Genomic DNA, 26,746 nt, shown 5'->3' with positions numbered 1-26,746 from the left:
CCCCTTCCTTTTGGGGAGCCGCCCCTTTTACTTTGTCCCTAAGTTAATTTGAGTTCGTTTACTTGATTGGTGTCGAAAGAAATACTCAACACACAGTGCCACCTGTAATCCCTTTACACACTCCAGTAATTTCTATTGAATGGTTAACGTCCAATTTAGTACTTAAGTGCAAGGTGACTGTTAACCCATTCCTAACATAGGGCTCCCACATTTCCTTGAATACATCCACTGAAGTTGGTGCACAGGGAGAAGAATCATGTCAAGTGGGTTCACTCAACCTGTACTCAGAGAGGGGGAGAAAAATGGAAATCTGGAGATAACCGCCAATGAAGACTCGACTGGCCTTCTGCGACTCGTGATGATGCAAGAGGACAGGCAAGACCCACCTTCATACCAAGGAGTTCTTTCATCGACGTGTGCTCAATGAATTGGAACCAACAGCCCGGTTAGGTTCACTAGAGAGGCTAGTATAATGTGTATTTCAGGCAGTCAACCTTTCCCCAAATTAGGCGAACTTAATTTATTGTGTAAGGGTTGTTTCTTTAACTTGCAAGTGTTTTAATAAAATTAAATTTGAACCGCAATCCTTTGTTAGTTTCATAAAGTAAGAGCTCCTGCGTAAACGTGTTTTTGGAACTTGTGGAAGTGTCCGTGTGGAATATTTCACAGGCAACAGCTGCTAGGTTTTGTAATGTGCCAACAAAGAACCTTGGAGGCCATTGTGAATTTTCTGCTGATTTGTTGGAACTCCAATGTACTTTATGTATCCGAGATAGGCATATGTACGCTGATTGGTGGCACTTTGTGTAAATAGTTCAAAGCTGTGTCGCAAGCCCGATGGAATCAATAATTCCAAATGTTTTGTTTGATATATTGAACTGTGGTTTTTGCAGCAATTTCCCTCTTTTTCATTTTAGACATTGTGGGTTCCCTTTGCAAAGCTGCTCTCTGTTTCCTTGCTGGGGATCTCTTCCCTCCCCACCAACCACAATGCTACCCACACACTGACTGCTCCAAGCAGGAGGACTGCGTCTCTGCGAATGCTCGACTCAAAGTAAGGAGAGTTTTATTTTCCTTTTCTAACAAGTGGGAGGTTTTATTGCCTTGTAGGTGGTTAACACCAGAACCTGAATAGTGAACTAAAAATGTAAAATGATGTTTGTGCGCCCACATTGAGTTAATCTCAATGCTGGAGGAAGAAGCAGAGAAACTGCATGTAGCAGGAATCAGACTGTGAAAACTGACGAATAACCGGCACCATTCTGGATTAGGATGCAAATTATTTTCAGAAATAAATGAACTTTCTCAGAGTTAACGAATCGTGTATATATATATAATGTTCTCATTAAAATTAATCTCAATGCTGATTAATTTCAAATTAATCTCAATGCTACTAAATAAACCTGTTGGACTTTAACCTGGTGTTGTGAGACTTCTTACTGTGCCGACCCCAGTCCAACGCCTGCATCTCCACATCATGACATTGCACCTTATCCAGTTTAGTGGGAATTCCAGCCTACCCTGAATAAGACAGTGACTGGCGAACTGCAGTGTAGCTGGGAATCTGATTAAGGCAGTAATGGCTTGTCCAATCAGGGAGCCCTCCATGCATACATAATGTGGGTTGTCAGGGTTACGGGCACTCTGGGTTTATAATCTGTACAAGGAAGTACCGGCCTGATTGTTGGTGACTTTGTAAATAAATCTAAATTTGGTGAAGGAACACTGGCCTCGGAAGAGTTATTTCAGTCTGGAGGGAGAGATGGAAAAAATAAAATTCTCCTCATCGCCAATGTAATGATTCAGCCAAATGCCAATTCCCCATCAGCAAACACCCTGATTGTGTGCACCAAAGGCCGTGCCTGCAGCTTACAGTTAGACAGTCCATACATCAGGACCTACAATGCCAGCTGACTGCTTCTCATTGGGTGAGTCAATAAAGAAGCTCAGCCTCCACAAAGCGGGGGGGGGTGGATCCATCGATTGGCTGCCATGGCCATCATAACCCAAGTGCTATCAGGATACGTTTCTATTCCTTTCTCAAAGCATTCTTTCTGGTTGTATCACAGCTTGGTATGGCTCCTGCTCTGCCCAAGACCGCAATAAACTACAAAAGGTCGTGAATGTAGCCCAATCCACCACACAAACCAGCTTCCCATCCATTGACTGTCTACACTTCCCGCTGCCTCGGCAAAGCAGCCAGTATAATTAGGGACCCCACGTACCCCGGACATTCTTTCTTCCGTTGGGAAAAAGATACAAAGTCTGAGGTCACGTACCAACCGACTCTAGAACAGTTCTTCCCTGCTGCCATCAGACATTTGAATAGACCTACCTTGCGTTAAGTTGATTTTTCTCTACACCTTAACTATGACTGTAACACTACATTCTGCACTCTCTCATTTCCTTCTCTATGAACGGTATGCTCTGTGTGTATAGTGCGCAAGAAATAATACTTTTCACTGTGCTAATACAGGTGACAATAATAAATTAAATCAAATCAAAATTAAATCTCATTTACTTACCTAGCAGCCTGGTTGTAATTCCTCCCAGACTTGCTTGCAGCAGATTTATTGCTGCATGGCTGATTGTTAAATTGTGTCCGTACAAATGAAATGGAAAACTGTATGTGAACTATGATGATGCAAATGTTTTCAGATTTCTTTTGGTAATTCTCTTTATTTTGTCATTATATTTAAGGAACAGGGGTTGATCAGAGGGATTGTTAACACTGGTGAGTTGTGAGCACCAAGTATGAATCAACAAACAAGGAAAGATTCACCCCGTTCCTGGTCTGCACTCCGGACTCTGTTTGGTTTGTTGTTACTGACGGCATTGCTGATGACGCTGACTCTGAACCTTCCTCACATAAAGGTGTGTAGAACGATAAAACAGATTGTTCGCAATAAACTGCGATTTTAAACTCTTTGAAACTCAACATTAAATGTTGACAACCTACGCAACTAAAGATTGCTTCAGATGAGTTAATGTGTCTGTCGCTGAAATGCCAATGCCCAGCAAGGTGAGGGCAATCAGAGTTGGAGGCACTGGCTGATTATTGGGTATTTTCCTTTCTAAACCCACATTTGCTGAGGTTGATTGTTCCATTCTTAATGCTGTCCAGTTGAGATCAGTGAACTCTGCACCAACCACAGATTGAACATGGAGTGTTCCTGATCTGCAGAGTTTAGGAACATTGGGAAAGAAATACTGTGTTAGCTTCAATTCCTCAGAAATGTGAAGCCTCAAGCTGCCGACCCACCACTGATCTAATCCCAAATCAAGAGGGCAGGTTAAATTGCTTCAGTGGTTTCAGGAATGTGGAACATAGATAGATAAGGGAAGTTGGGATTATTTTCCTTGATGTAACTTGGTGCTTTATAGTGCCTCTGTGAAACACTCTGGGAAGTTCTAACACAATAAAGATTCCACATAAATGCAAACTATTGTTCAGAAGATGTCTGATTATGAGGGAGCACAAGTGAACTATTCAGAAGGTGTCTCCGTAAATAAAAGCTGTTAAGTGCACAAAGACCAGACTCCAGTTCTATCCTTCACCAGCTTTCTATTTGAGCCTAATACGGTGGCCAGTTGACATAGGAGAACCAGGGGATGAGATGGTGAAATGTGGTAGATGTGGTCAAGAATCCTGCTCACTACAGCCAAGAGGAAGCCTTAGCTGATGTATTTTTGAATGGATTGAGCTAATTCATGCTCTTTGTCTCTCACTTCAACAGCTTTTGCTCCTTCCTTATTGCTGCTTTTCTGGTTTCCTTCATTGTCCTTCATCCCTCCATCACTTTAACTGGACCTGTTCCCCCAAGGAGCACACACAAGAAAATCACGATTTCAGCTTGTTCCTGTTCGACTGCTTGAGTCTCCTTGGTTCTTGGCTCAATCTTTTTTCCCCTTTTGCAGCCTACGCTCACTGGAAAAACCTGTGATTTTCACTGATTTCTTTTATCACTTGACAATTTCATGTCTCTGATTTCAATCTTCTCCTTCTCATCCTGGACATCAACCGTGTCTGCACTGTAGGATATTTCTCCTTTGTAAATCACTGCTTCGTTTCCGAGATGGGTGTGTTTTGGAAAATGAACGTGAAATTAAACTACATTATTTTATAAAGTTGCTCCTTTCCACAGTACAAGAAGGGATTAACCTCCGGAATGGAGGCAAATTGGGAGAGGTACCCACCTCCAAAGCATTATTCTACGAATGTACAACCAAAGCCGAATCAAACATCTTTTTGGACAGACAAACTGCTGCAATGTGGCTACCAGAATCACAGCTTCACCCCCGAAGAAAGGTCAGAGGGGACGTTCCTTATGAAAATGATCCAATGGCCAAGTCCACCTGACCCTGCTGTGACCTTTCTGAAAAGCAGCGACCCAGCACATGTTCGCTTTGTAATTTTAAATTCTACAAAGACCTTCTATGTTGGAGATCAGTTACAAGTGATGCTGCAAATGAATGATTTTGAAGGACGCCCAAAGCAATATGGGGGTGACTATCTCCAAGCCCGGATCCACAGCCCAGCTTTAAAAGCTGGTTCAGCCGGAACAGTTATAGATAACCAAAATGGATTTTACTACATAAACTTTAATTTATCTTGGCCAGGGAAAGTGGAAGTGTCTGTTTCCCTGGTTCATCCCAGTGAAGGAATCCAAGCACTTGAAAGACTACGCAAGGAACGGCCACAGAGAGTGTATTTTCAAAGTACCTTTAAATCAGGAGCTGCCACCGAGAGCACTGTGTGTAATCTCTGTTTACCTCAAACTAAACCGCTGTGTAACTTTACTGATCCCAGCACCGGGGAGCCCTGGTTCTGTTACAAACCTAAGAAGCTTCCCTGCTCTGCTCGAATTAACCATGCAATGGGAGGTTATGAACAAAAACTCTTAATGACAGAAGAGAAACATTTTTTCCAAAGGTATGTGACTTCACATTCTCCTTTCCTTTCATCACATCCCTGAGATGAGGGTTAATTCGCCAATCTCGCGCTCCGCTGCTTGTGAATGATAATATATCTGAGTGTTATATCCTTATCTCTGATTCAAACTCCATTTGATAGTAGCTCATTGCTGAGAGTGTGGCATTGAATGTACTTTATTGAACTAAACCTGTTGTTGATGGTTTTCCTCCCACACTGAACCCAACGCTGCCTTCCTCCCACACCTTGTCCAGATGGAAAATGTCACCAAACTTCCTGTTGCTCACAACATTTTACAACTTTGCATCCAAAATTACTCCTCTTAGTGCAGGCGTAATTTCAGATGTGAGAGATACAGCTTAAGCAAAATGTAATATCATGGTACATAGTGCAGACTTTGCAGTGTAACCATTGGCCCTATTTTACCATTTTGATTCTAAGTGCTGGGCGGACGTGAAACTGGCAGTGTTTCAGATCCGACTTTTAGACCTGTTCTCCGGTGCCCCCTTAAGCACTCTGCCTGCAAAAATATCAGCGATTCCGAATCACGCTGCACAAGCCCGTGGACGGAGCTTAATGCGCCCGAAATCCTGCAGCTCCGATTGGCACCTCCAACTGCGCAGGCGCAAAAAAAAAAGCCATCAGACACTTGGCACTTATCTCCTCACTTCTGGAGCCCCCGAATTGGACTTTTGTGCAGTATGTCTGTTTCTCACTGATTCTGGATGGGTGAATGCAGTGACAAAGGGGGAAGTGCCGGTAAGGTTGATCGTGCAGCCCATTAAGTCAATTTAAATGCATGCAAATACATTTAAATGGCCATCATGCCCGTTTCGGGCACAGTCCTGATCGCGGCCATTTTCGGGCCTTGGTAAAGGGGGAACCAGCGCGGAGGCGGGCGCGGATTGCGCTACCTGCCTCACACCCGACTTTACCAAGTTTTCATGCCTGAAAATAGGCGCAGCGCGATGGTAAAATCAGACCTCATATTTTTTCTAAAAAGCATCCTTTGAAAGTATTTTACTTTAAAATATATCAATCCATTAATATTCATCAGATCACTCCTAACATGACCTTTACTCTAACACAGAGTTTCAGGCGAGGGGGTTTTACCCACGTTAGTTAATTTTAGCAAATATCCAGCCCACATTGCCCAGCTGTCCAGGTAAATTTCCCCTTTTACATGACTTTGTATATTCAAATTCTCACAAACATCTTAACAACCATTTATGAATAGAAACAGAGTTAAGAGCCGGAACTTTCCAGCCATTTATGCCGATGGGATTTTCCGGTTCCTCTGGCACACCACCACTGCCGGTCTCACAGCAGCAAGGGGTACATTCAATGGGAAATCCCGTTGACAATGGCGGGACCAGAAGAACCCGCTGCTGGACAATGGGGGGGCTCCTCCCGCCAGCGTGAAACTTTAATGTTGTGCATTAAATCTGTCCGAGGTTTTGACTCTAAATGACCCTTCCACAGAACTGAAGAAAAGTAGAAATATAAAGAATTATATAGTTGGCAAAGGGATGGAGGAGGTGGAGCAGAATAGGAGATCAGGGAGAGGTCAGGACCAAGGAGACATCAGCAGAGTTGTCATGGAAATAAGACAAAGGGATGTGTTAATGGTGCCATTAAGGGATGAAGAGTGCTAAAAGCGGTAAAATAGCAGAATCTGTTAATGGGAGCGACTGAACAGGTGGCCATGTGGGGGATTGTACGATGGTGTTGCATCCTCCATGTTACTACTTAAAAATCTGTATTACATTGTCCATACTCGAGACCCTGGTCTAGAATTACTGATGGGCAGAAAAACTTCACAATTCAGTTCTGACGAAAGGTCATCCAGACTCCAAATGTTGGCTCTATTCTCTCCCCACAGATGCTGCAGTAAGAAGTCTCACAACACCAGGTTAAATTGCAACAGGTTTATTTGGTAGCGTGAGCTTTCGGAGCGCTGCCCCTTCATCAGGTGAGTGGAGATCCGAAGGCTCGTGCTATCAAATAAACCTGTTGGACTTTAACCTGGTGTTGTGAGGCTTCTTACTATGCCTGCCCCAGTCCAACACTTGCATCTCCACATCAAGCCCACGGATGCTGTCAGACCTGCTGAGATTTTCCAGCTTTTTCTGTTTTTGTTTCAGATTCCAGCATCCACAGTATTTTGCTTTCATAATTCATTTGTTCTGGTTAGTCTTGTCACAAATAGTACTACTGGCAAGCTGTCTAATGTCTGATCGCTGTAAATTGAAATCCAAGGAGAAGTTCTTGGTCAGACCAATTCTTACCCTCTGCATTCAGTAACTTCCTTTATTTTCTTCAAAGACAGACACTAAATTGTCATCAGCATTTCCACTTTTCAATGCAGCCTCTGAAATGCTGTGTTCAGGTTTGACCCCCTGATCTCCATTCCCCTCACTGTCCGTATCTCCTAAATGTCTAAAACTGTGAAGAAAATCTCCACCAGCCCAACATCTGAATTGTGCTGCAGAATAATTGAATTCACCTCATCCTGTTCAAATTCAGGGACACTTTTTTTATCTTTCAGTGTGTTTTCATGGTTCAATCCTTCAGTGTTCTTTTCTCGAGGATGCTACTTTCACACTGCCACATTCTGTACAAGCATTTCATTTCTCTGCCGAGCAATATCTTCAGCCGCTTTAAGGACTTCCGTAAGATTATATCAATGCTCAGCCAAAAGAATTTGATACTTTTATTTGACTCATTGGACACACCTTCAGGTGAAGCAATAATTACTGCATTGCGGTTAAAGCAATTCATGGATTGTTTTAAAACACTTTGGCTTCAAAACCGCAACAGGATTTGCTTAAATCACTGGAGACAGCAATAACCTATCCGACCTTTCCACTACGGGATTTCCCCCACCTCATCGATCCCCAGTCGCATGGGATTCTTCCCAACGCTCACAGCCTCCCCTCCCCCACAAACCCACAGGCAAAACTCTAAGTGCCCCCCACATGACTTGTCCAAACCAACCCATGCAACCTCTGACCCAACTTGTAACATCCCCTGCTCCCTGTCCCGACACCCCCTGACCTGAACGTCCTGACACAGCCTGACCACCCGTTTGGCCTTTCCCAAAGCCCTACCCTACCCGACCCGACCTAACCCCATCCCTGCCGAATCATCTCACCCTCCCTCACCTGACCCTCCTCCCCCTCGATCCAAATTCACTTCCTGACACAACGTGACCCCTCCTGCTGAACTGCCCTGGCCCTCCCAACCCCAGCTACTAGCCCGACCACCTGCAACCCCCCTCCCCCCCCCGCAGTGGTTGGGGGCCTCAGTGTGGGCAGTGTCCCATGCAGGGCTTGGTCTAGGTGTTTCAAATAGTTGTGCTGAAATTAGAAGTGGTTTTATTTGTTCTAACTTTTTTAAAGTAAATATTAGTGTAACACTGGCAGAACCATCCGACTTTAACAATTTAAATCACTTTGTCGGATGGTTCCCAGTGCAGCACAGTTGTGCAGGAGAAGTTTGTGCGTCTGGAAAAATGCTGCGTAAACCCTTATCTGGAACTCCTTAAGAGATTTCCCCAGGACACATTTGGGGTATCTCCCCAAATCCAAAATACAATTGAGTATTTGAGTATCCAAATCCAATGGGGGCCAATGTTTAGTCATTACTACTTTTAGTCTGCTTGTTACAGTAAGGCTTAATCCTGCCAGGCCATCCTTTAAACTATTAACTGGAAGTTTTCATTTCTTGTTTAAAAAGCTTTCAAACTCCATGGGATCACAACAAAATTTCAGGTTTGAATCAGGCAAGTGGTTCCCATCCAAGAGAATTGCAGAATGAAATAGAGAAAGGGTTGTATATTGGGGAAAGTGCATCGCTTTGTCTTTTGTTCATCAGGCTGAGGGAGTTAAAATTCTCCTTTTGGTAGAGAAAGAAGCTCTGATTATAACCAAAGGAGAAAATGCTGGAAAATCTCAGCAGGTCTGGCAGCATCTGTAAGGAGAGAAAAGAGCTGACGTTTTGAGTCCACATGACCCTTTGTCAAAGCCAATTTGATGAAGCCCTGATTATAAATTGGCTCAATGGGACTTGCTGTTCACAGACATAACCAATCAATGCTTTGCCTGAGACCAGCCAAAAAAGGCTGTTGATCACCAGCTGGGAGTTTAATCACAAAGGAGACAGCCCTGGATACGTCATGGCTAAGGGCTGTGGGAGGACTGATTCGCTGACTGTGTCCCTGTATTCCTAATTTATTTTGTCATATGACACTTTCGCTTCTTACAATTCATGGATACAATTGTTTAACCGACAATAATAATCTATTTTCAGTGGGGTCAATATCAAGAAGCCTATATTACCCAATGGTGCCGGTTATGTGATTGTAAAGCCTTCACCTCAAACAGGTAAGAGAAATAGAAACTATGACAATGGCTGGCACAATAGAGGTTTAGTGTGTTAGAGGACAAGTCAGAAGAACATTGGAGTCGTTCTTTGCTACAGATACTATATTCAACTCCAAAGCTGGAGCTTGCTATAAAAGCGGAAGTTTTCAACATGTTGGCATCTTTCAAATCATATAGCAGGAGGGTGGACCTGTTTAGATTTCCATTGAATCACAGCTACCAGCTTCATGGAGGGCAACTATGTTAATGCAGTCACCCAGATCCTTTGTATCTTCTGCAAGTGGATGTTAGGAAGAAGATAATGGTAATCCTTAATGTTCTTTAGAGGAGGAAATCCTCTCCTTATCTGGTCAGGCCTACATGTGACTCCAGACAGCAATGTGGTTGTCCCCCAACTGTCCTGTAAAATGGCCTAGCAAGCCGCTTAGTTGTTTCAAACTGCTATGAAGTCTAAACAAAGGAACAGAACCAGATGGACCTCCCGGCATCGACCTAAGCACCTTAAACAACAAAGGCGCACGCAGCCTTTTTGACTGTGCTAAGTCCTCCTTGCTAACATCCAGGAGCTTATACCTAAATTTGGTGAGTTTTTCTGTGATCGTACTGTGCCGTTAAACAATGTATTTTAATCATGTTTCTCTGCAAGATGTTATAACAGTCCCTAGGAGTTTGTCGGCACCGTATTGTCAGTAGCCAATGTCCTTTGTGGTTACTGAAGCAGTATAATTGACATCATGGTGGTTTTAATCTGAGCTAATGCAGTGTTCTGTTCTTTGTGTTCCCAGTGGATGGCAGACTAGGCTTGATTTGGGATCATTGCCAGGTTTATTGATATGAATGGGGCAGCTATTTTTCAGTCAGCATTCCAGTTTTAGTCTTATTTTTCAGAAGTTGATTGAAGCTGAGAGGCAGCAGCGTTCCCCCCGTCTCTGAAGCTGGAGATCCTGTTGGCTGGGTGGCTGTTTTTGGAAGCTGCCAGAGACTGGGTTTACCTCAGAGTTTGCTGTTTGGAGGACATATCATTCCCTGAAAACTGCTGCCGGGTTCACTGTCCATTGTTGTTACAAAACTGTAAATCCAGCATCCCATGGGCATACCTGTTTATGCTGAGTCTGAAGAAGGGTGTATATCTGTGGGATGTTGCTTTACATTAGAACAATAGAGATAGCTAGCTGTTAAGAGTTATGTTGTGTCCTTTAAACCATATCATTAGTAAAATTTATGATTTTTTTCTTGTTATATTCTAACTGTTTTTAAAACAATTTTGGATGATAAAAGCTTCCTAGTAGGTCATTTGAGTCATGCCTGGAGTGAAACATCTTGCACTCATCAATGCCAAAATTAAATGTGAAACTTATGGTCCAGCTAACTTCACAGAATACCTAGGAGTTTCTGGGCTGGGTCTTAACAACTGGGGGCTCTCTGTGGGATTAAGATCTGTATTCCTTGTTTTGTTTGGGATTATTGGAGTCAAAGATAGTGGAGGAAATCGTACCAAAAGGATTCTAAGTGCTGAACGAGTGTGAACATGGGAGAGAATGGCATCCATTTTTCCGGAGAGAGAGGGAAAATCAGATTTTATCACGGTTAGAGAAAAAATGAGACAAAGTGTGATTCATACCAGTCGGAAGTGGGCGGAAGCCGGTTGCTGACTGCCAGGGAGCGCTTTTGCGCATGTGCCGTGATCTTCCACTGCACGATGTAAAAATGGGACGATTGGCACTCCCCTGGACATCTCCACCTCCACCCCCACCCACCCCAATGGTGCCCCTGATCACAGACCACCGTGATTGTGGCCACCACCACCCCCCAATCACTGCCCCCTGATTGCAACCCTTCCCAGCTAATCGCCACCCCCAAATTTCCCCCCCCTTCCCCATATCGCTTCCCCCTTCAACAGCGATCGAATTTCAATGCCTAACTAATTTATCTGAATCTTCATGATGAATAACATTATAGTGCTGTTTAGGAGGTTGGGGTACAAGATGCAGCTATAAGGGCTTCAGGGAGGCAGTTGAAAAGTGGTAAATAAAGCACAAAGTGAGTTTACAGTTGACTTGTCACGAGAGTGATTAATGTCCCGTCGTTTGGAAAATAGGATAAGCAAGCGATAACCAAAAGAGAAAATGCTGGAAAATCTCAGCAGGTCTGGCAGCACCTGTAAGGAGAGAAAAGAGCTGACGTTTCAAGTACAGATGACCCTTTGTCAAAGCTAAAAGACATAGAAAGTGGGAGATATTTATACTGCAGCGTGAGGGAATGTCTGTCCTTGGCTTGCTGCAATGTTCCGGTGAAGCTCAACGCAAACTGGAGGAACAGCATCTCATCTCCCGGCTCGGCAATTTACAGCCTTCCAGCCTCAAACATCGAATTCAACAACTTCGAATGATTAGCTCTACCCCACCTCTGTTTTCATTTGGTTGATTTTTACTGTTCTCTGCCTTTTATTTCTTTCTTGTCTTTCTTCATTTTTCTTCCCCCCCCCCCTCTTTTTCCCCTTGCATTATCCCCTTTCCCTTACCTTTTCTCCCCCTTTGCTTTCCCCTTCCCCCTTTTCCTATTTTACCTCTCTCCTACCCATTCCCTCCCCCCCACCCCCGACATCTTCACTTGTCACAGCTTACCCTCTGATTTTAGTTTCTCTGCCTCTTGGCCATTCACACCCTTTATTCACTCTGTGAACAGCCATTAGCAGCCCTTTACCCTGGTCTCTGTGGCTATGACTCATTTTTAATTCCCTCACCCTGCAGTATAAATATCTCCCACTTGCTATGCCTTTTAGCTTTGACAAAGGGTCATTTGGACTCAAAATATCAGCTCTTTTCTCTCCTTACAGATGCTGCCAGACCTGCTGCGATTTTCCAGCATTTTCTCTTCTGGTTTCAGATTCCAGCATCTGCAGTAATTTGCTTTTAAAAGCAAGCAATAGTTGTGTTGTGGGAAAAATGCCACTTTGGAGTCAAACTGGAGGTTTCAACAATACAGTTTTATTTTAATGGAGCTTCGTGGAGAAAAGGCACTAACAAGCAGCAAACCTTCTCTCAATGAGACAATAGGAGCGGTCCATCTTTATACCCTTTACACAATAGATGGACCAGGCATCTAACCATTATCGCATCGTTGTAATCAAGTAGGTGATCGATCGTTAACACATCGTTATAGACAAATACAGACATGAACATGTTAACATCACATTGTCTTATGAATGGATACATTTCCTACGTCAGTGGCTATCAATGGTTTTTAGTTTCGGCCTATTCATATAGTAATTTACAGTAATTGGTTTTCCTGCAGTTATGTATTCCCGATCCCACCTGTAGCTAATCTCATTATTTACCCCTATTGTCCTTATCCTTAAACCCTGGCTGGCTTCCTGTAGGATTTGATTCCTGCATGTTTAACTTTGAATAGCTGTCTGTCCTTTATGTTTTAATCTCAGGTGGTTGTCTGTACTGAAAGTCAGTGCCCGTTTAATGTCTCTTTCCCAGGTGACTGTTTGTGTGCCAGGCAGCCATCTTATGTGTACCCATCTGTATATTTTTCCCACTTCAGTTGCTTGCATTATTCACAGCTTTGTACATTGACCCAGCCTGTTCTTAGTCTTGTGTCCATAGTTCAGACTCTTGTTTAATCAGATAGACAATAAAAACACTCTGCACACTATCAACAGGGGCAAGATTCACTTATGGAAAATATTGTTAACATTAAAGGATATATCTTATGCAAACTCAAGCCTTCAACACTGCCCTTCTTTCCTTTCAAAAACATTGTGACTTATGTTAGGATATTATCCCATAAATTCAGAAATGCTCAAGCAGTTCACACAATAGACCATGTTTTACATGTGATGCCAGTGGTTAGTAAGTTCTGGGCCTGCTGCCTTCTTTGCTGCTGCCAATCCTTACCTGTTGTCTACAATCATATTTGTTCTTTGGGATCACTGCATATCTGCTGGGAGTGGAAACTTTGGATGATTCATTTCCGATTCTCCCTGTCTTTGGTCCAGGTAACGATTGGCTGATTCCTCAGAATGGAACATGGTAACTTCCCAATTTGTTTCGCTCAGTTTATTGCATCAATCATGAGGAATGCTCTGAGCCTTTTCCCTCATCCTTCCATAGTGATCCCTTATCACAGCCTTATCAATTATACCACAAATTCTGCCCACAAGACCCAGCTGGACCTTTTTAATCACACTTTGTACAGAATGTGCTTTGTATCGTTAGTGCTGAAGCTGCCTTTTGCCAGCTTGTATCTTTGTTTCCATGTCCTTCCGTTGTCATTTAACTTGCAATAACGCACAAATTCCACATTCCATTTTAAAATGAAAAATTGCTTTCATGTAAAGGCTTTCATCACCTCCCGGGGTGGAATTCTCCCAAAAAAATTCTAATTGTCGAATTCACGTAAAAACTGGAGATAAATCCCGTTCTTTTCAGCCAAATTTTCAAAATGAATCTCCCACACTGTGCGCTGCACAGTGCACTCGTGTGAATCTCATTAAAAATCAGAATTCCTGCTGGAGAGGTCGGCGGCATAGCGTTGAGTGGGCCACTGCGCACGTGGCGATCTGTCATAGCGGAGATTGGCGCATGCGCAGTAGCCTGCATTGGCAGACTCCCAATCACTGGCCAGCTCAATCGCTGGCCAGCCCTAGGAGCTCCGCTTCCCTGCCCACCCACCCCTCCATGGCCCGATCACGGGCCCCCCCGGACGTGTCTAGATCAGCCTCTAACCCCCCATCCCCCCATCAGTCCTGAACACCACTCCGCAGTCCTGACCACCCCCCCCCCCCCCCCCCCCCCCACCCCAATGGCCAGCCCCGATCGCCGGCCTCACTCCTTCTGTCACTGCCAAACGCAGAGTGGAAGCGGACCCCCTACCCCTACCAATCTCTCCGCATTAGGTCCCACCTCTGGCACTGCCCGATACCCAGTGGGTAATGCCACGATGCCCCTTGGGCAGTGCCAGGGTGCCTGGCTGGCACCGCCAGGCTGTCAATGCCCAGGGGGCAACCCCCCTTACCCCCAAACCTCTAGGGGGCCTCGATAGCTCTCCCTATACTCTAGCGGGGCCAGGTTGCCAGCTCCCTGCAAGTGGGGAGCTATTGTAAACCCCGCTGGAGTGAAACACTCCTGGCGCCGGCAGAGAGGCTCGTGGGCCTGGAGAATTCAGTCCCGGGTCTGGGAATTATATTGTAATTCTAATTTAAATAATTTATACGGCTTGGTGCCAATCTCTGGCATGGAGCTGACAGTGCTGGAAATCCGGCAGCTGCAGATTCATAGAGACCGTGGCACCTAGCGGGGAGCCCGCTACATAGCCTCCGCTTGAGTCTCCCAGCCCACTGTGCACTGGGAAAATCGCCCCCCGCCTCCTCCCAAGATGTCCCAATGCAATTTACAACCAGTGAACTGCTTTTACAATGTGGCCGCTTTTGTCAGGAGGAACAGCAGTTGATTTGTACATGGCAATAACCCACTAACAACAGTGCAGAAATGACAACATAATCGCTTTACTGATTTTGGGTGAGGGACACTGGAGAGAACCCTTTTCCAACATTTTCAGATAATACAATGGGATATTTTATACTGTCTGCAAGTATAGATGGGACATTGGTTAAATGTTCATGTAAAAGATAGCACCTCCAACAGTGCAGCATTCCCTCTGTGACGCACCGTAGTGTCAGTCTAACTTCTGTGCTTGAGTCTTCAGGAATCTGTATATATCTTGTGGTCTTTTTTAATCAGTTCCTTTCAATGCTCAGGAGGCCAGGTTTTCTCACCTTTCAAGTTAAAGTCTTTTGAAAAGTTTATTTATTAGTGTCACAAGTAGGCTTACATTAACATTGCAATGAAGTTACTGTGAAAATCCCCTAGTCGCCACACTCCAGCACTTGTTCGGGTACACTGAGGGAGAATTTAGCATGACCAATGCACCTAACCGGCATATCTTTTGGACTGTGGGAGGAAACGGAAGCACCCGGAGGAATCCCACGCAGACCCGGGGAGAACGTGCAGACTCCTCACAGACAGTGATCCAAGCCAGAAATCGAACCCAGATCCCTCGCACTGTAAGGCGGCTGTGTTGACTGCTGTGCTACCGTGCCTCCCATCATTGAACGTTCCTATCTTACCAGCAATTGACGTTGTGCTCCTTCTGTGCACCATTGCCAGGACTTAATAATTTCTCTTATGCTTTGGTGACAAGACCTCACTGCAGAAATGACAGAATATTTCTCGCAATATGGTCATTTAACTATTTCCCTCTTACGTTTCTGTTTGTCTTTGGTAACTATCGAAGACCTATTGGAATTTTCCAGAAATTGTGATTGACCAATTGGGGAAAACCTTGGCTGACAGATATTTCAGACTGACGGCAATGGTTTTTGTGTATTTAAATACTTTTCTCTGTATTTTCAGGCCCCGGTCTCGGAAAATGTGTCCCCGGGAAGCCTCTGCTTTCACCATCTGGATTTTATTACCAGGACCAATGGATGTCAACGAGCTGCAACATTCAGCGCTTTAACAAACCTGCAAATATAACAGATTGTCTCCGTGGAAAAAAAGTTCATATATTTGGAGATTCCACTATACGCCAATGGTTTGAATATTTGACAGACTTTGTACCAGGTTAAGTTTAGCTTTTTCTAATATGTTTTTTGATATAATCTTCCTTATGAATTACTTATCCAGTTTTGTGTCGTGCCCAGGAAAATTATTCTTCCCTGAATGTGAATACACAGGTTAGGATTTCTACACAATGCGCCTTCATGTGCTGGGAAATGGAAAATTCCGCAGGGGAAATGGAAAATTCCGCAGGGGAAATGTTTTACTGGAGGGAACTAGAGGCCATTTTCACCCATTCTTGACATTCATGCCTCTGGATTCAAGTTTATTCCCAGTAAAACTCTCACGCCAATTTTATTTTCATGGCAAACAAACAAAGGTGATAAGTACTGAAGTAAAATTAGGCAGATTACAGCTCGGCAATGGAAAGACTGGATTCCTTTGCTGTGAGTGTTGCAGCATTCCATTGTAGATCCAGAAACGTTGCAGCAAACTCAAATGGTGCACTGGACCACAGCTCCTGTGCGGAAAAAGGCCAATGGAATTGCAAATGTTGAAGGGAGGGAACCATGTTGCAATCCCAGGGAGAGGGCTGCAATCTGACCTTTCCAAATAAGCCCCAGCTACATTATTGGGTTAACTTTGGGGATTCTGTAATGACTTTAATGAGGCACATGATGTTGAGCTGTTGGAGTATAAGCTCCCTGATTGAGGTCATAATTTTCTATCCAAACGGGGAGCCTCAGCTGTGTAAGAAAATGGGATGTCAGGTCTCCTGACACTCTGGATTCTGATGGTGTGCTAGAAGCATGCAAGGAGTCAGAATAGAGTTTGTAATGAAGGGAACCTTGTGAAGGGACACCAGCCTCTGAGGAGTTATTGGGGTTTGCTTACGGGGTTATCCATTTTCAGGACTCGTGCCTCTGTTTGGGAAACTGGACTATTTTGGCCTGGCACAAGGATACCCAGATACCCCTGCACCAATGCATTTTGAAGTTTCTATCCATTTAGAAAAGATGTTGCATTTTTCTTTTCTCTGATCAAAATAATGAATAACCTCTCACTTATTAGACTCCATCTGTTAAATTTTAGCCTACTCACCTAAACTATCCCTATCCGTTTGCAAATTATTTGTAACTTGCTTTCCCACCTATTTTTGTGCCATCTGCAAATATGGTTATAATACATTCTCTCCCTGCATCCAAGCCTCTAATATGGATGGTAAATAGTTGGGGTCTGAAGACATAACCATGTGGCACATCACTAGTTACAGCTTGCCAACCAGAAAAAGACCCATTTATCCCAACCCTGTGCTTTCAGTTGGTTAGCCAATCATCTGTCCAACCGAATATATTACCCTCAACCCTATGGGATCTTACATTGTGCATTAATATTGTGTGTGGCACCACATCAAGTATCTTCTTGAAGTCCATATACATTACATCCACAGGATCCTGATTATCCAGTTTGCTTGTCACATCTTTAAAGATCTCTAGCATGTTAGTCAAACAAGTTTTCCCTTCATAAAACCAAGCTGAGCCTGATGGATTGTATTTTGACTTTCCAAATATCATGTTACTAATTCTTTAATAATGGATTGCAACAATTTCCCAACCACAGACATTTCATTGCCCGACAACATTTCCTACTTTCTGCCCTTTTCACCTTTTGAACAGAAGTGTTACATTTGCTGTTTTCAAATCCACTGGAACATTTCCAGAATCCGGGGAAGTTTGGAATATTGTAACCAATGCCTCCACTATCTCTTCTGACACTTCCCATAATACCCTAGGATGTAGACCATCAGACCTGCCTTTAATCCTAATAATTTGCTCAGTACTTTTTCCCTACTGATGGCGATTGTTTTAAGTTCCTCCTTTTCAACAACCTCTGCATTACCTGTTACTCTTGGGATGGTTCTAGTGTCCTCCACCATGAAAACTGGAGCAAAATGTTGATTTAGTGTCTCTGCCATTTCTCTGTTCCCCATTATTACCTCTCCAGCTTTGTCCTCAAAGGGACTTTGGCTGCTCTCTTCCTTTTTATATATTTATGGAATCTTTTGCCATTCATTTTTATATTTTGAGCTAGATAGCTTTCATAATTTATCTTTGCTCTTTTATTATATTTTTAGTAACCCTCTGTTGGTCTTTAAAAGTTTTCAAATCCTCCACCTACCAGTGACCTTTGCAATATGTTATACCTTAATTTTTGCACTTGCATTATCCTTAACCTCCTTGCTTAACCACGGATTCATTTTCCACCTCTTACAACCTTTCTTGCTCTCTAGAATATATTTTAGTTGTGAGGAATGGGATATCTCTTTAAACATCTGCCACAGATCATTAACTGTCCGACCTTTTTAGTATTTCTGCCCAGTACATTAGGGCCAAATCTGTCCTCATACCTATGCAATTATTATCATTTAACACCAGAAAACTACCATGGGACTCGGGTTTATTGGTCTCAAAAATAATTTAAAGTTCAACCACGCATTGATCACACTTCCCTAGAGCATCCTTTACTACAAGATCATTAATTAATCCCATTTAATTACATAATATTAATTAAAAATAACCTGTTCCCTAGTTGGTTTGACAACATATTGTTCCAAAAAAAAATGGAAATGGCAGAGCAATTTAAAAAAAAAATTACTTTAATTCTGCCTTCATGGAGGAAGACACAACTAATATCCCAGAAATCAAGAGTCTAATGAGAAGGAGGAATTGAAGGAAATGTAATATTATTAGAAGAATAGCACTGGAGAAATCGATGGAACTGAAGCTGATAAATCCTCGGGTCTGATAATCTACATCCCAGGGCACTAAAGGAGCTGGACGTGGAAATAGTGAATGTATTGGTTATCATCTTCCAAAATTCGATAGATTCCAGAAAAGTCCTGGTAGATTGGAGCGTGGTAAATGTAACCCTACTATTTAAAAAAGAAGGGAGGGAGAAAACAGGGAATTACAGACCGGTTATCTGATCAATAATGTTAGAACCTATTATAAAGGATGTGATAACAGGACAGTTAGAAAACATCAATGGAATTAGACGGGGTCAACATAGATTTATGAAAGGGGTTTTTTGAGGATATAACTAGTAGAATAGATAAGGGAGAACCTGTAGATGTGGTGTATTAGAATTTTCAGAAAACTTTTGATAAATCCCAAAGAAGTGTGCAAAATTAAAACCCATGGGATTGGGGTCATATATTGGCATGGATTGAGAAATTGAGGAAACAGTAGTATTAAGTGGATATTTTTCAAAGTGACAGGCAATGATTATTGGGGTCCCACAGGGATCAGTGCTTGGGGCCCAGCTATTCACAATATACATCAGTGATTTGGATAAGGGAAAACATAAGTTCTCTACCATAGAAGGCTGTTGAGGACAAGTCATGCTTAAGGGATAGATCCACAGCTGTTCCGTGGCAGACACTTAAAGGGATATTTCAGAAAACACAGAATAGACACATTCCAACGAGAAAGAAAAATTTCAACATGGCAAAGCTGAGGTGCAGAGGGATCACAAAAGGCTAGTAAATAGGAAAGTTATCATTTATTATGAGGGGAATTAAATATAAAAGTAAGGAGGTCATGCTTCGGTTGTACAGTGCACTGGTGAGACCACATCTGTACTATGTACAGTATTGGTCTCATTTAAAGGACAATGTAAATGCATGAGAAGCAGTTCAGAGGTTTACTAGACTAATACCAGGAAAGGGTGGGTTGGCTTGAGAGGAAAGGTCAGAGGTTCGACCTGTATCTACTAGAGTTGAGAAGAGTAAGAGGTGACTTGATCAAACCCTTTAAGATCCTGAGAGGTATTAACACATTGAGTGTGAAGAGGTTTCCTCTTGTAGGAGGGTTCACTGTTGAAAAATAAAGAGGCGCTCATTAAAGGCAGGGATGAGGAAAACATTTTTTTCTCGGAGGGTTGTGAGAATTTGGAACTCTCTTCCTCAAAAAGCGGTGTCGGAGAGTCTTTGAATATCTTTAAAATAGAACTAGATGGATTGTTGATTAACAAGAGGGTGAAAAGTTATTGCAGGTTGGCAGGAATGTGGGGCTGAAATAATAAATCCGATCAGCCCTGATCTTATCGAATGGTGGAGCAGGCTTGAGGGGCCGTGTGGCCTCTTCCTGCTCCTAATTCGTATGTTCATATATATGCTAACTCATTGCTCAGCCTCACCCTAACTGACTTTGCTAGCTCACATAGCTGCTCAGTCTGAAGGCAGTGCAATAGACATTGGCTTTAGCAAGGACTTCAGCAAGGTACCGCAAGATAGGTTGGTTGTAAGGTTAGATCACGTGGGAATCCAGGGAGAACTAGCCAATTGGATATAAAATTGGTTTGCCGGTAGGAGGCAGAGGGTGGTGGGAGAGGATTGTTATTCAGATTGGAGGTTTGTGACCAGCGGTGTGCCGCAGGGATTGGTGCTGGGTCCACTGTTTGGCATTTATATCAATGATTTGGATGAGAATATAGAAGGTATGGTTAGTAAGTTTGTGGATGACACCAAAATTGGTGGTGTAGTGGACAATGAAGAAGGTTGTCTAAGACTGCAGTGGGATATTAATCAACTAGGCCAGTGGGCCAAGGTATGGCAGATGGAATTTAATTCAGATAAATGCAAGGTGCTGGATTTTGGTAAAGTGTTGGGGATTTTGGTAAAGTGTTGGGGATTTTGGTAAAGTGTTGGGGATTTTGGTAAAGTGTTGGGGATTTTGGTAAAGTGTTGGGGATTTTGGTAAAGTGTTGGGGATTTTGGTAAAGTGTTGGGGATTTTGGTAAAGTGTTGGGGATTTTGGTAAAGTGTTGGGGATTTTGGTAAAGTGTTGTCAAACAGTGACCAAGGGGTTCAGGTACATATATCCTTGAAAGTAGCATCACAGGTAGACAGGGTGGTGAGGCATTTGGCACACTTGTCTTCATTGGTCAGAGCATTGAGGACAGGAGTTGGGACATTATGTTACAACCTGTACAAGACATTGGGAAGGCCACATTTGGAATGCTCCAGATAATTCTGGTCAACCTGCTATAGGAAGGATGTTATTAAACTGGAAAGGGTGCAAAAAAGATTTACAAGGAGATTACCGGGACTGGAAGGCTTGAAGAATCAAGAGAGGCTGGATAGGCTGGGACATTTTTTCCCTGGAATGTAGGGGGATGAAGGTTCACCTTATCGAGATTTATAAAATCATGAGGGACATAGATAAGGTGAATAATCAAAGTCTTCTCCCCTGGGAAGGGGTGTCCAAAACTAGAGGGCATAGGCTTAAGATGAAAGGGGAAAGATATAAAAGGGACCTTTTTCACACAAAGGGTGGTGCGTAAATGACCATCATATGGGTAATGAGCTGCCAGGCAGGTGGTAGAGGCGGGTACAATTACAGCATTTAAAATGCATGGGTACATGGATGGGAAAAGTTCAGAGGGATATGGATCAAATGCAGGCAAATGGGACGAGTTCAGTTCAGGAAACCTGGTCAGCATGGATGAGTTGGGCCGAAGGGCCTGTACTGTATATCTCTGTGACTCTACAACTCTCCGTGACTCTATGGTTCTCAGCCTTTCTTGTTTATCCACTTATCCAACTGCCTCCTTGCTTAACCACTGGCTCTCAGCCCCGTTACTTACATTCTGTTAGCCAATCTGCCTGCATCTACTGCTGAATGCTTCTCAGGATGTTTATCGATCCATCTCAATGATTTAGCTTGGCTGCCGGTTGGCCCCCCTGAACACCCCACTCTGATATGAAGTTGATGGTCTGGTTACCGTAGTGTGAGATGGGAGACTCTCTAACTTATCATAGTGAGTTTCCAAGTGATTTGTCTATTCCATGCCTGTTAATTATCTACAGAATTATGATTCAGCATCAAGTTAAATGATGTAACATCTTCTGTTTTAGGTCTAAGAAAGTTTGATCTTGGCAATTCTAAGAATACTGGCCCTCATCTTGCTTTGGATATAGACAACAAGATCAAAGTGGATTATTATGCCCACGGCAAACCCATCCGAATCGCCCCCATTTCCAGTCAGGATCTGCCATTCATTGCAAACAAACTGGATGAGATTAAAGGAGGAAAGAACACAGTGATAGCCCTCACCATATGGTGTCATTTCAACACTTTCCCAGTTGAGGTGTACATCCGAAGGCTCCAGAACATCCGCAGGTCAATCCTACGTCTGCTGGATAGGAGTCCAGACACACTGGTTGTAATAAAGACCGCCAATGTCCAGGCCCTTCCACGAGATGTCAGCCTCTACAACAGCGACTGGTATTCCTATCAACTCGACTTAGTGATGAGAAAGATGTTTGAGGGCATCAAGGTGGCATTTGTGGATGCCTGGGAGATGACAATAGCCCATTACCTGCCACACAACTTACACCCACTGCGGGTCATTATAAAGAATGAAGTAGATGTCTTTCTTTCACATGTGTGTCCACCCGAAAGGAGTTAAATACTGTGTCAGATTGAACTTTCTAACAGGGGATTTACGTTGCGTGATAAAACGAATAGATTAGTAATCCAGAGGGCGATTCTCCCATCCCACTGTGCTAATTGTTCAGAGAGGTGGGCTGGGAGAATCACGTGTCGACCGATTCGCCGGATTCACGCACGCATTCAAAACGTGCGCGCATCTCCAAACGCGTCTCCGGGTCCGCGAGCATCTCCCACCAGTACAATTTCACTCCAGTGGGGTTCACACTAGCCTCACCTTCGGGGAACTAGCGGCCCGACCCCGCTGGAGTAGAGGGGGGCAATTAGGGCCCCCCAAGGGGGTCGGGCGGTGGAGGGGTGATGCCCCCTTGGCAGTGCCAGCCTGCACCCCTGGTACTGCCCACACCCAGGGGGCACCTTGGCACTGCCCACCAGGCATCAGGCAGTGCCAAGAGGTACAGCCAGATGGGGGCAGGATCTAGGGGGTGATCGGTGGGGGATCTTGCTGCCACTCTGCATTGGGATCAATCGTAGGCAGGAGGGAGGCCAGCGATCGGGGCTGGCTGGAGGAGGGGGGGGTGGGTGGTCTGCTGGGGGTCTGCCTCCCGTGGGAAGAGGGATTGGCCAGGGGGAGGATTGTCACTGCTGGAGCGGGAGGAAGCTGGAGATCAGGACGCTCCTAGACGGGCAGGGTGGGGGTGGGAACAGGAACAGGAACATAGAACATTACAGCGCAGTACAGGCCCTTCGGCCCTCGATGGTTTCACTGGTCAGTGCCACAATCTAAAGCCCATCTAACCTACACGATTCCAATATCATCCATATGTTTATCCAATGACCATTTAAATGCCCTTAATGTTGGCGAGTCCACTACTGCTGCAGGCAGGGCATTCCACGCCCTTACTACTGAGTAAAGAACCTACCTCTGACATCTGTGTTGTATATATCACCCCTCAATTTAAAGCTATGTCCCCTCGTGCTAGCCATCACCATCCGAGGAAAAAGGCTCTCACTTTCCACCCTATCTAATCCTCTGATCATCTTGTATGTCTCTATTATGCCACCTCTTAACCTTCTTCTCTCTAACGAAAACAACCTCAAGTCCCTCAGCCTTTCCTCATAAGACCTTCCCACCATACCAGGCAACATCCTAGTAAATTTCCTCTGCACTCTTTCCAATGCTTCCACATCCTTCCTATAATGCGGCGACCAGAACTGTACGCAATACTCCAAGTGCTGTCGCACCATGGTTTTATACAGCTGCAATATGAGCTCCTGGCTCCGAAACTCAATCCCTCTACCAATAAAAGCTAACACTCCATATGCCTTCTGAACAACCCTATCAACCTGGGTGCCAACTTTCAGGGATCTATGCACATGGATACTGAGATCTCTCTGTTCATCCATACTACCAAGTATCTTACCGTTAGCCCAGTACTTTAATCCTGTTACTCCTTCCAAAGTGAATCACCTCACACTTTTCTGCATTGAACTCCATTTGCCACCTCTCAGCCCAGCTCTGCAGCTTATCTATGTCCCTCTGTAACCTGCAACAACCTTCCGCACTGTCCACAACTCCACCGACTTTAGTGTCATCCGTAAATTTACTAACCTATCCTTCTGCACCCTCATCCAGGTCACTTATAAAAATGACAAACAGCAGTGGCCCCAAAACAGATCCTTGCGGTACATCACTAGTAACTGAACTCCAGGATGAACATTTCCCATCAACCACCACCCTCTGTTGTCTTACAGCTAGCCAATTCCTGATCCAAACCGCTAAATCACCCTCAATCCGATGCGTCCGTATTTTCTGCAATAGCTTACCGTGCGGAACCTTATCAAACGCTTTACTGAAATCCATATACACCACATCAACTGCTTTACCTTCATCCACCTCTTTGGTCACCTTCTCAAAGAACTCAATAAGGTTTGTGAGGCACGACCTACCCTTCACAAAACCGTGTTGACTATCCCTAATCAAATTATTCCTTTCTAGGTGATTATAAATCCTATCTCTTATAATCCTTTCCAAAACTTTGCCCACAACAGAAGTAAGGCTCACTGGTCTATAATTACCAGGGTTGTCTCTACTCCCCTTCTTGAACAAGGGGACAACATTTGCTGTCCTCCAGTCTTCTGGCACTATTCCTGTAGACAATGATGACATAAAGATCAAAGCCAAAGGCTCTGCAATCTCCTCCCTAGCCTCCCAGAGAATCCTAGGATGAATCCCATCCGGCCCAGGGGACTTGCCTATTTTCACACTTTCCAGAATTGCTAACACCTCCTCCTTATTAACCTCAATCCCATTTAGTCCAATAGCCTGCATCTCAGTATTCTCCTCGACAACATTGTCTTTTTCCTGTGTGAATACTGATGAAAAATATTCATTTAGCGCCTCTCCGATCTCTTCAGACTCCACGCACAACGTCCCACTCCTGTCCTTGACTGGCCCTAATCTTACCCTAGTCATTCTTTTATTCCTGACATACCGATAGAAAGCTTTAGGGTTTTCCTTGATCCTACCTGCCAAAGACTTCTCATGTCCCCTCCTGGCTCTTCTTAACTCTCTGTTTAGGTCCTTCCTGTCTAACTTGTAACTCTCAAGCGCCCTAACTGAGCCTTCACGTCTCATCTTTACATAAGTCTCCTTCTTCCTCTTCAGAAGAGATTCAACTTCTTTAGTAAACCACGGTTCCCTCGCTCGACCACTTCCTCCCTGCCTGACAGGTACATACTTATCAAGGACACGCAGTAACTGTTCCTTGAATAAGCTCCACATTTCAATTGTGCCCATCCCCTGCAGTTTCCTTCCCCAACCTATGCGTCCTAAATCTCGCCTAATCGCATCATAATTTCCTTTCTCCCAGCTATAACTCTTGCCCTTCGGTATATACCTATCCCTTTCCATCGCTAAAGTAAACGTAACCGAATTGTGGTCACTATCACCAAAGTGCTCCCCTACCTCCAAATCTAACACCTGGTCTGGTTCATTACCCAGTACCAAATCCAATGTGGCCTCGCCTCTTGTTGGCCTATCTACATACTGTGTCAGGAAACCCTCCTGCACACATTGGACAAAAACTGACCCCTCTAAAGTACTCGAACTATAGCTTTTCCAGTCAATATTTGTGAAGTTAAAGTCCCCCATAACAACTACCCTGTTACTTTCGCTCCTATCCAGAATCATCTTTGCAATCCTTTCCTCTACATCTCTGGAACTTTTCGGAGGCCTATAGAAAACTCCCAACAAGGTGACCTCTCCTTTCCTGTTTCTAACCTCAGCCCATACTACCTCAGTAGACGAGTCCTCATCAAACGTCCTTTCTGCCACCGTAATCCTGTCCTTGACTAACAATGTCACACCTCCACCTCTTTTATCACCTTCCCTGCTCTTACTGAAACATCTAAACCCCGGAACCTGCAGCAACCATTCCTGTCCCTGCTCTATCCATGTCTCCGAGATGGCTACAACATCGAAGTCCCAGGTACCAACCCATGCTGCAAGTTCACCCACCTTATTCCGGATGCTCCTGGCGTTGAAGTATACACACTTCAAACCGCCTTCCTGCCTGCCAGTACACTCCTGCGACGTTGAAACCTTATCCATGACCTCACTACTCTCAACCTCCTGTACACCGGAGCTACAATTCAGGTTCCCATCCCCCTGCTGAATTAGTTTAAACCCTCCCGAAGAGCATTAGCAAATTTCCCCCCCAGGATATTGGTACCCCTCTGGTTCAGGTGTGGACCATCTCGTTTGTAGAGGTCCCACCTACACCGGAATGAGCCCCAATTGTCCAGGTATCTGAATCCCTCCCTCCTGCACCATCCCTGTAGCCACGTGTTCAACTGCTCTCTCTCCCTATTCCTCTCCTCACTATCACGTGGCACGGGTAACAAACCAGAGATAACAACTCTGTTTGTTCCAGCCCTAAGCTGGTGGTGGAATGCTCGTGGTGACCGCAATCAGCCATGGGCGTGTAGGGAGGGGCAGCACTGCGGGGTCCCGGGTTGGCCAGCAAACTGCAGTCTGATAGCTCAGGGCCAGTGCGCATGCGCAGAGTTCCGGAACTGTCAGCCTCTGGTGTAAATAGGCCCCGCCCCCCCAAGCTTTTAATGATATTCATCTTTGTGACCTCTGCATTGCACAGAGTGTGGGGAGATTCGAGTCTGAACTCCCACTGAAAAAAACAATCGTGAATTATACCAGCTTTCCAGCGAATTCAGCATTTGGAACTTTTTTGGGAGAATCGTCCCACTGAACTTCAAGAAATCTGAAAATCTTAAATTACTACCCTATTTGATTTTAAATGTGGATGCCCTACAGGCTGCAATGTTTTTGAAATTGATATACTCCAATGTGAAGAGGGAGGCCAGATGGTTCTCTGGGCAGGGGGGGGG

General features: G+C 44.3%; 1 protein-coding gene across 1 annotated transcript; it reads left to right on the top strand.

Annotated features, from left to right (window-relative positions):
• Positions 1–1,003: 1,003 nt before the first annotated feature.
• On the top strand, positions 1,004–22,383 carry LOC144506189 (NXPE family member 3-like). Its single transcript, XM_078232044.1, has 6 exons — positions 1,004–1,054; positions 2,701–2,874; positions 4,146–4,933; positions 9,245–9,318; positions 15,741–15,950; positions 21,805–22,383. The coding sequence occupies exons 2-6, from the start codon at positions 2,755–2,757 to the stop codon at positions 22,356–22,358; spliced, it is 1,746 nt and encodes a 581-aa protein (XP_078088170.1). The 5' UTR covers positions 1,004–1,054; positions 2,701–2,754; the 3' UTR covers positions 22,359–22,383.
• The last annotated feature ends 4,363 nt before the right edge of the window (positions 22,384–26,746 follow it).

The sequence above is a fragment of the Mustelus asterias genome, chromosome 17 (genome assembly GCF_964213995.1).
Source record: "Mustelus asterias chromosome 17, sMusAst1.hap1.1, whole genome shotgun sequence".
NCBI classification, from domain to species: Eukaryota; Metazoa; Chordata; class Chondrichthyes; order Carcharhiniformes; family Triakidae; genus Mustelus; species Mustelus asterias.
This window is presented reverse-complemented; position numbering and strand designations above follow the sequence as displayed.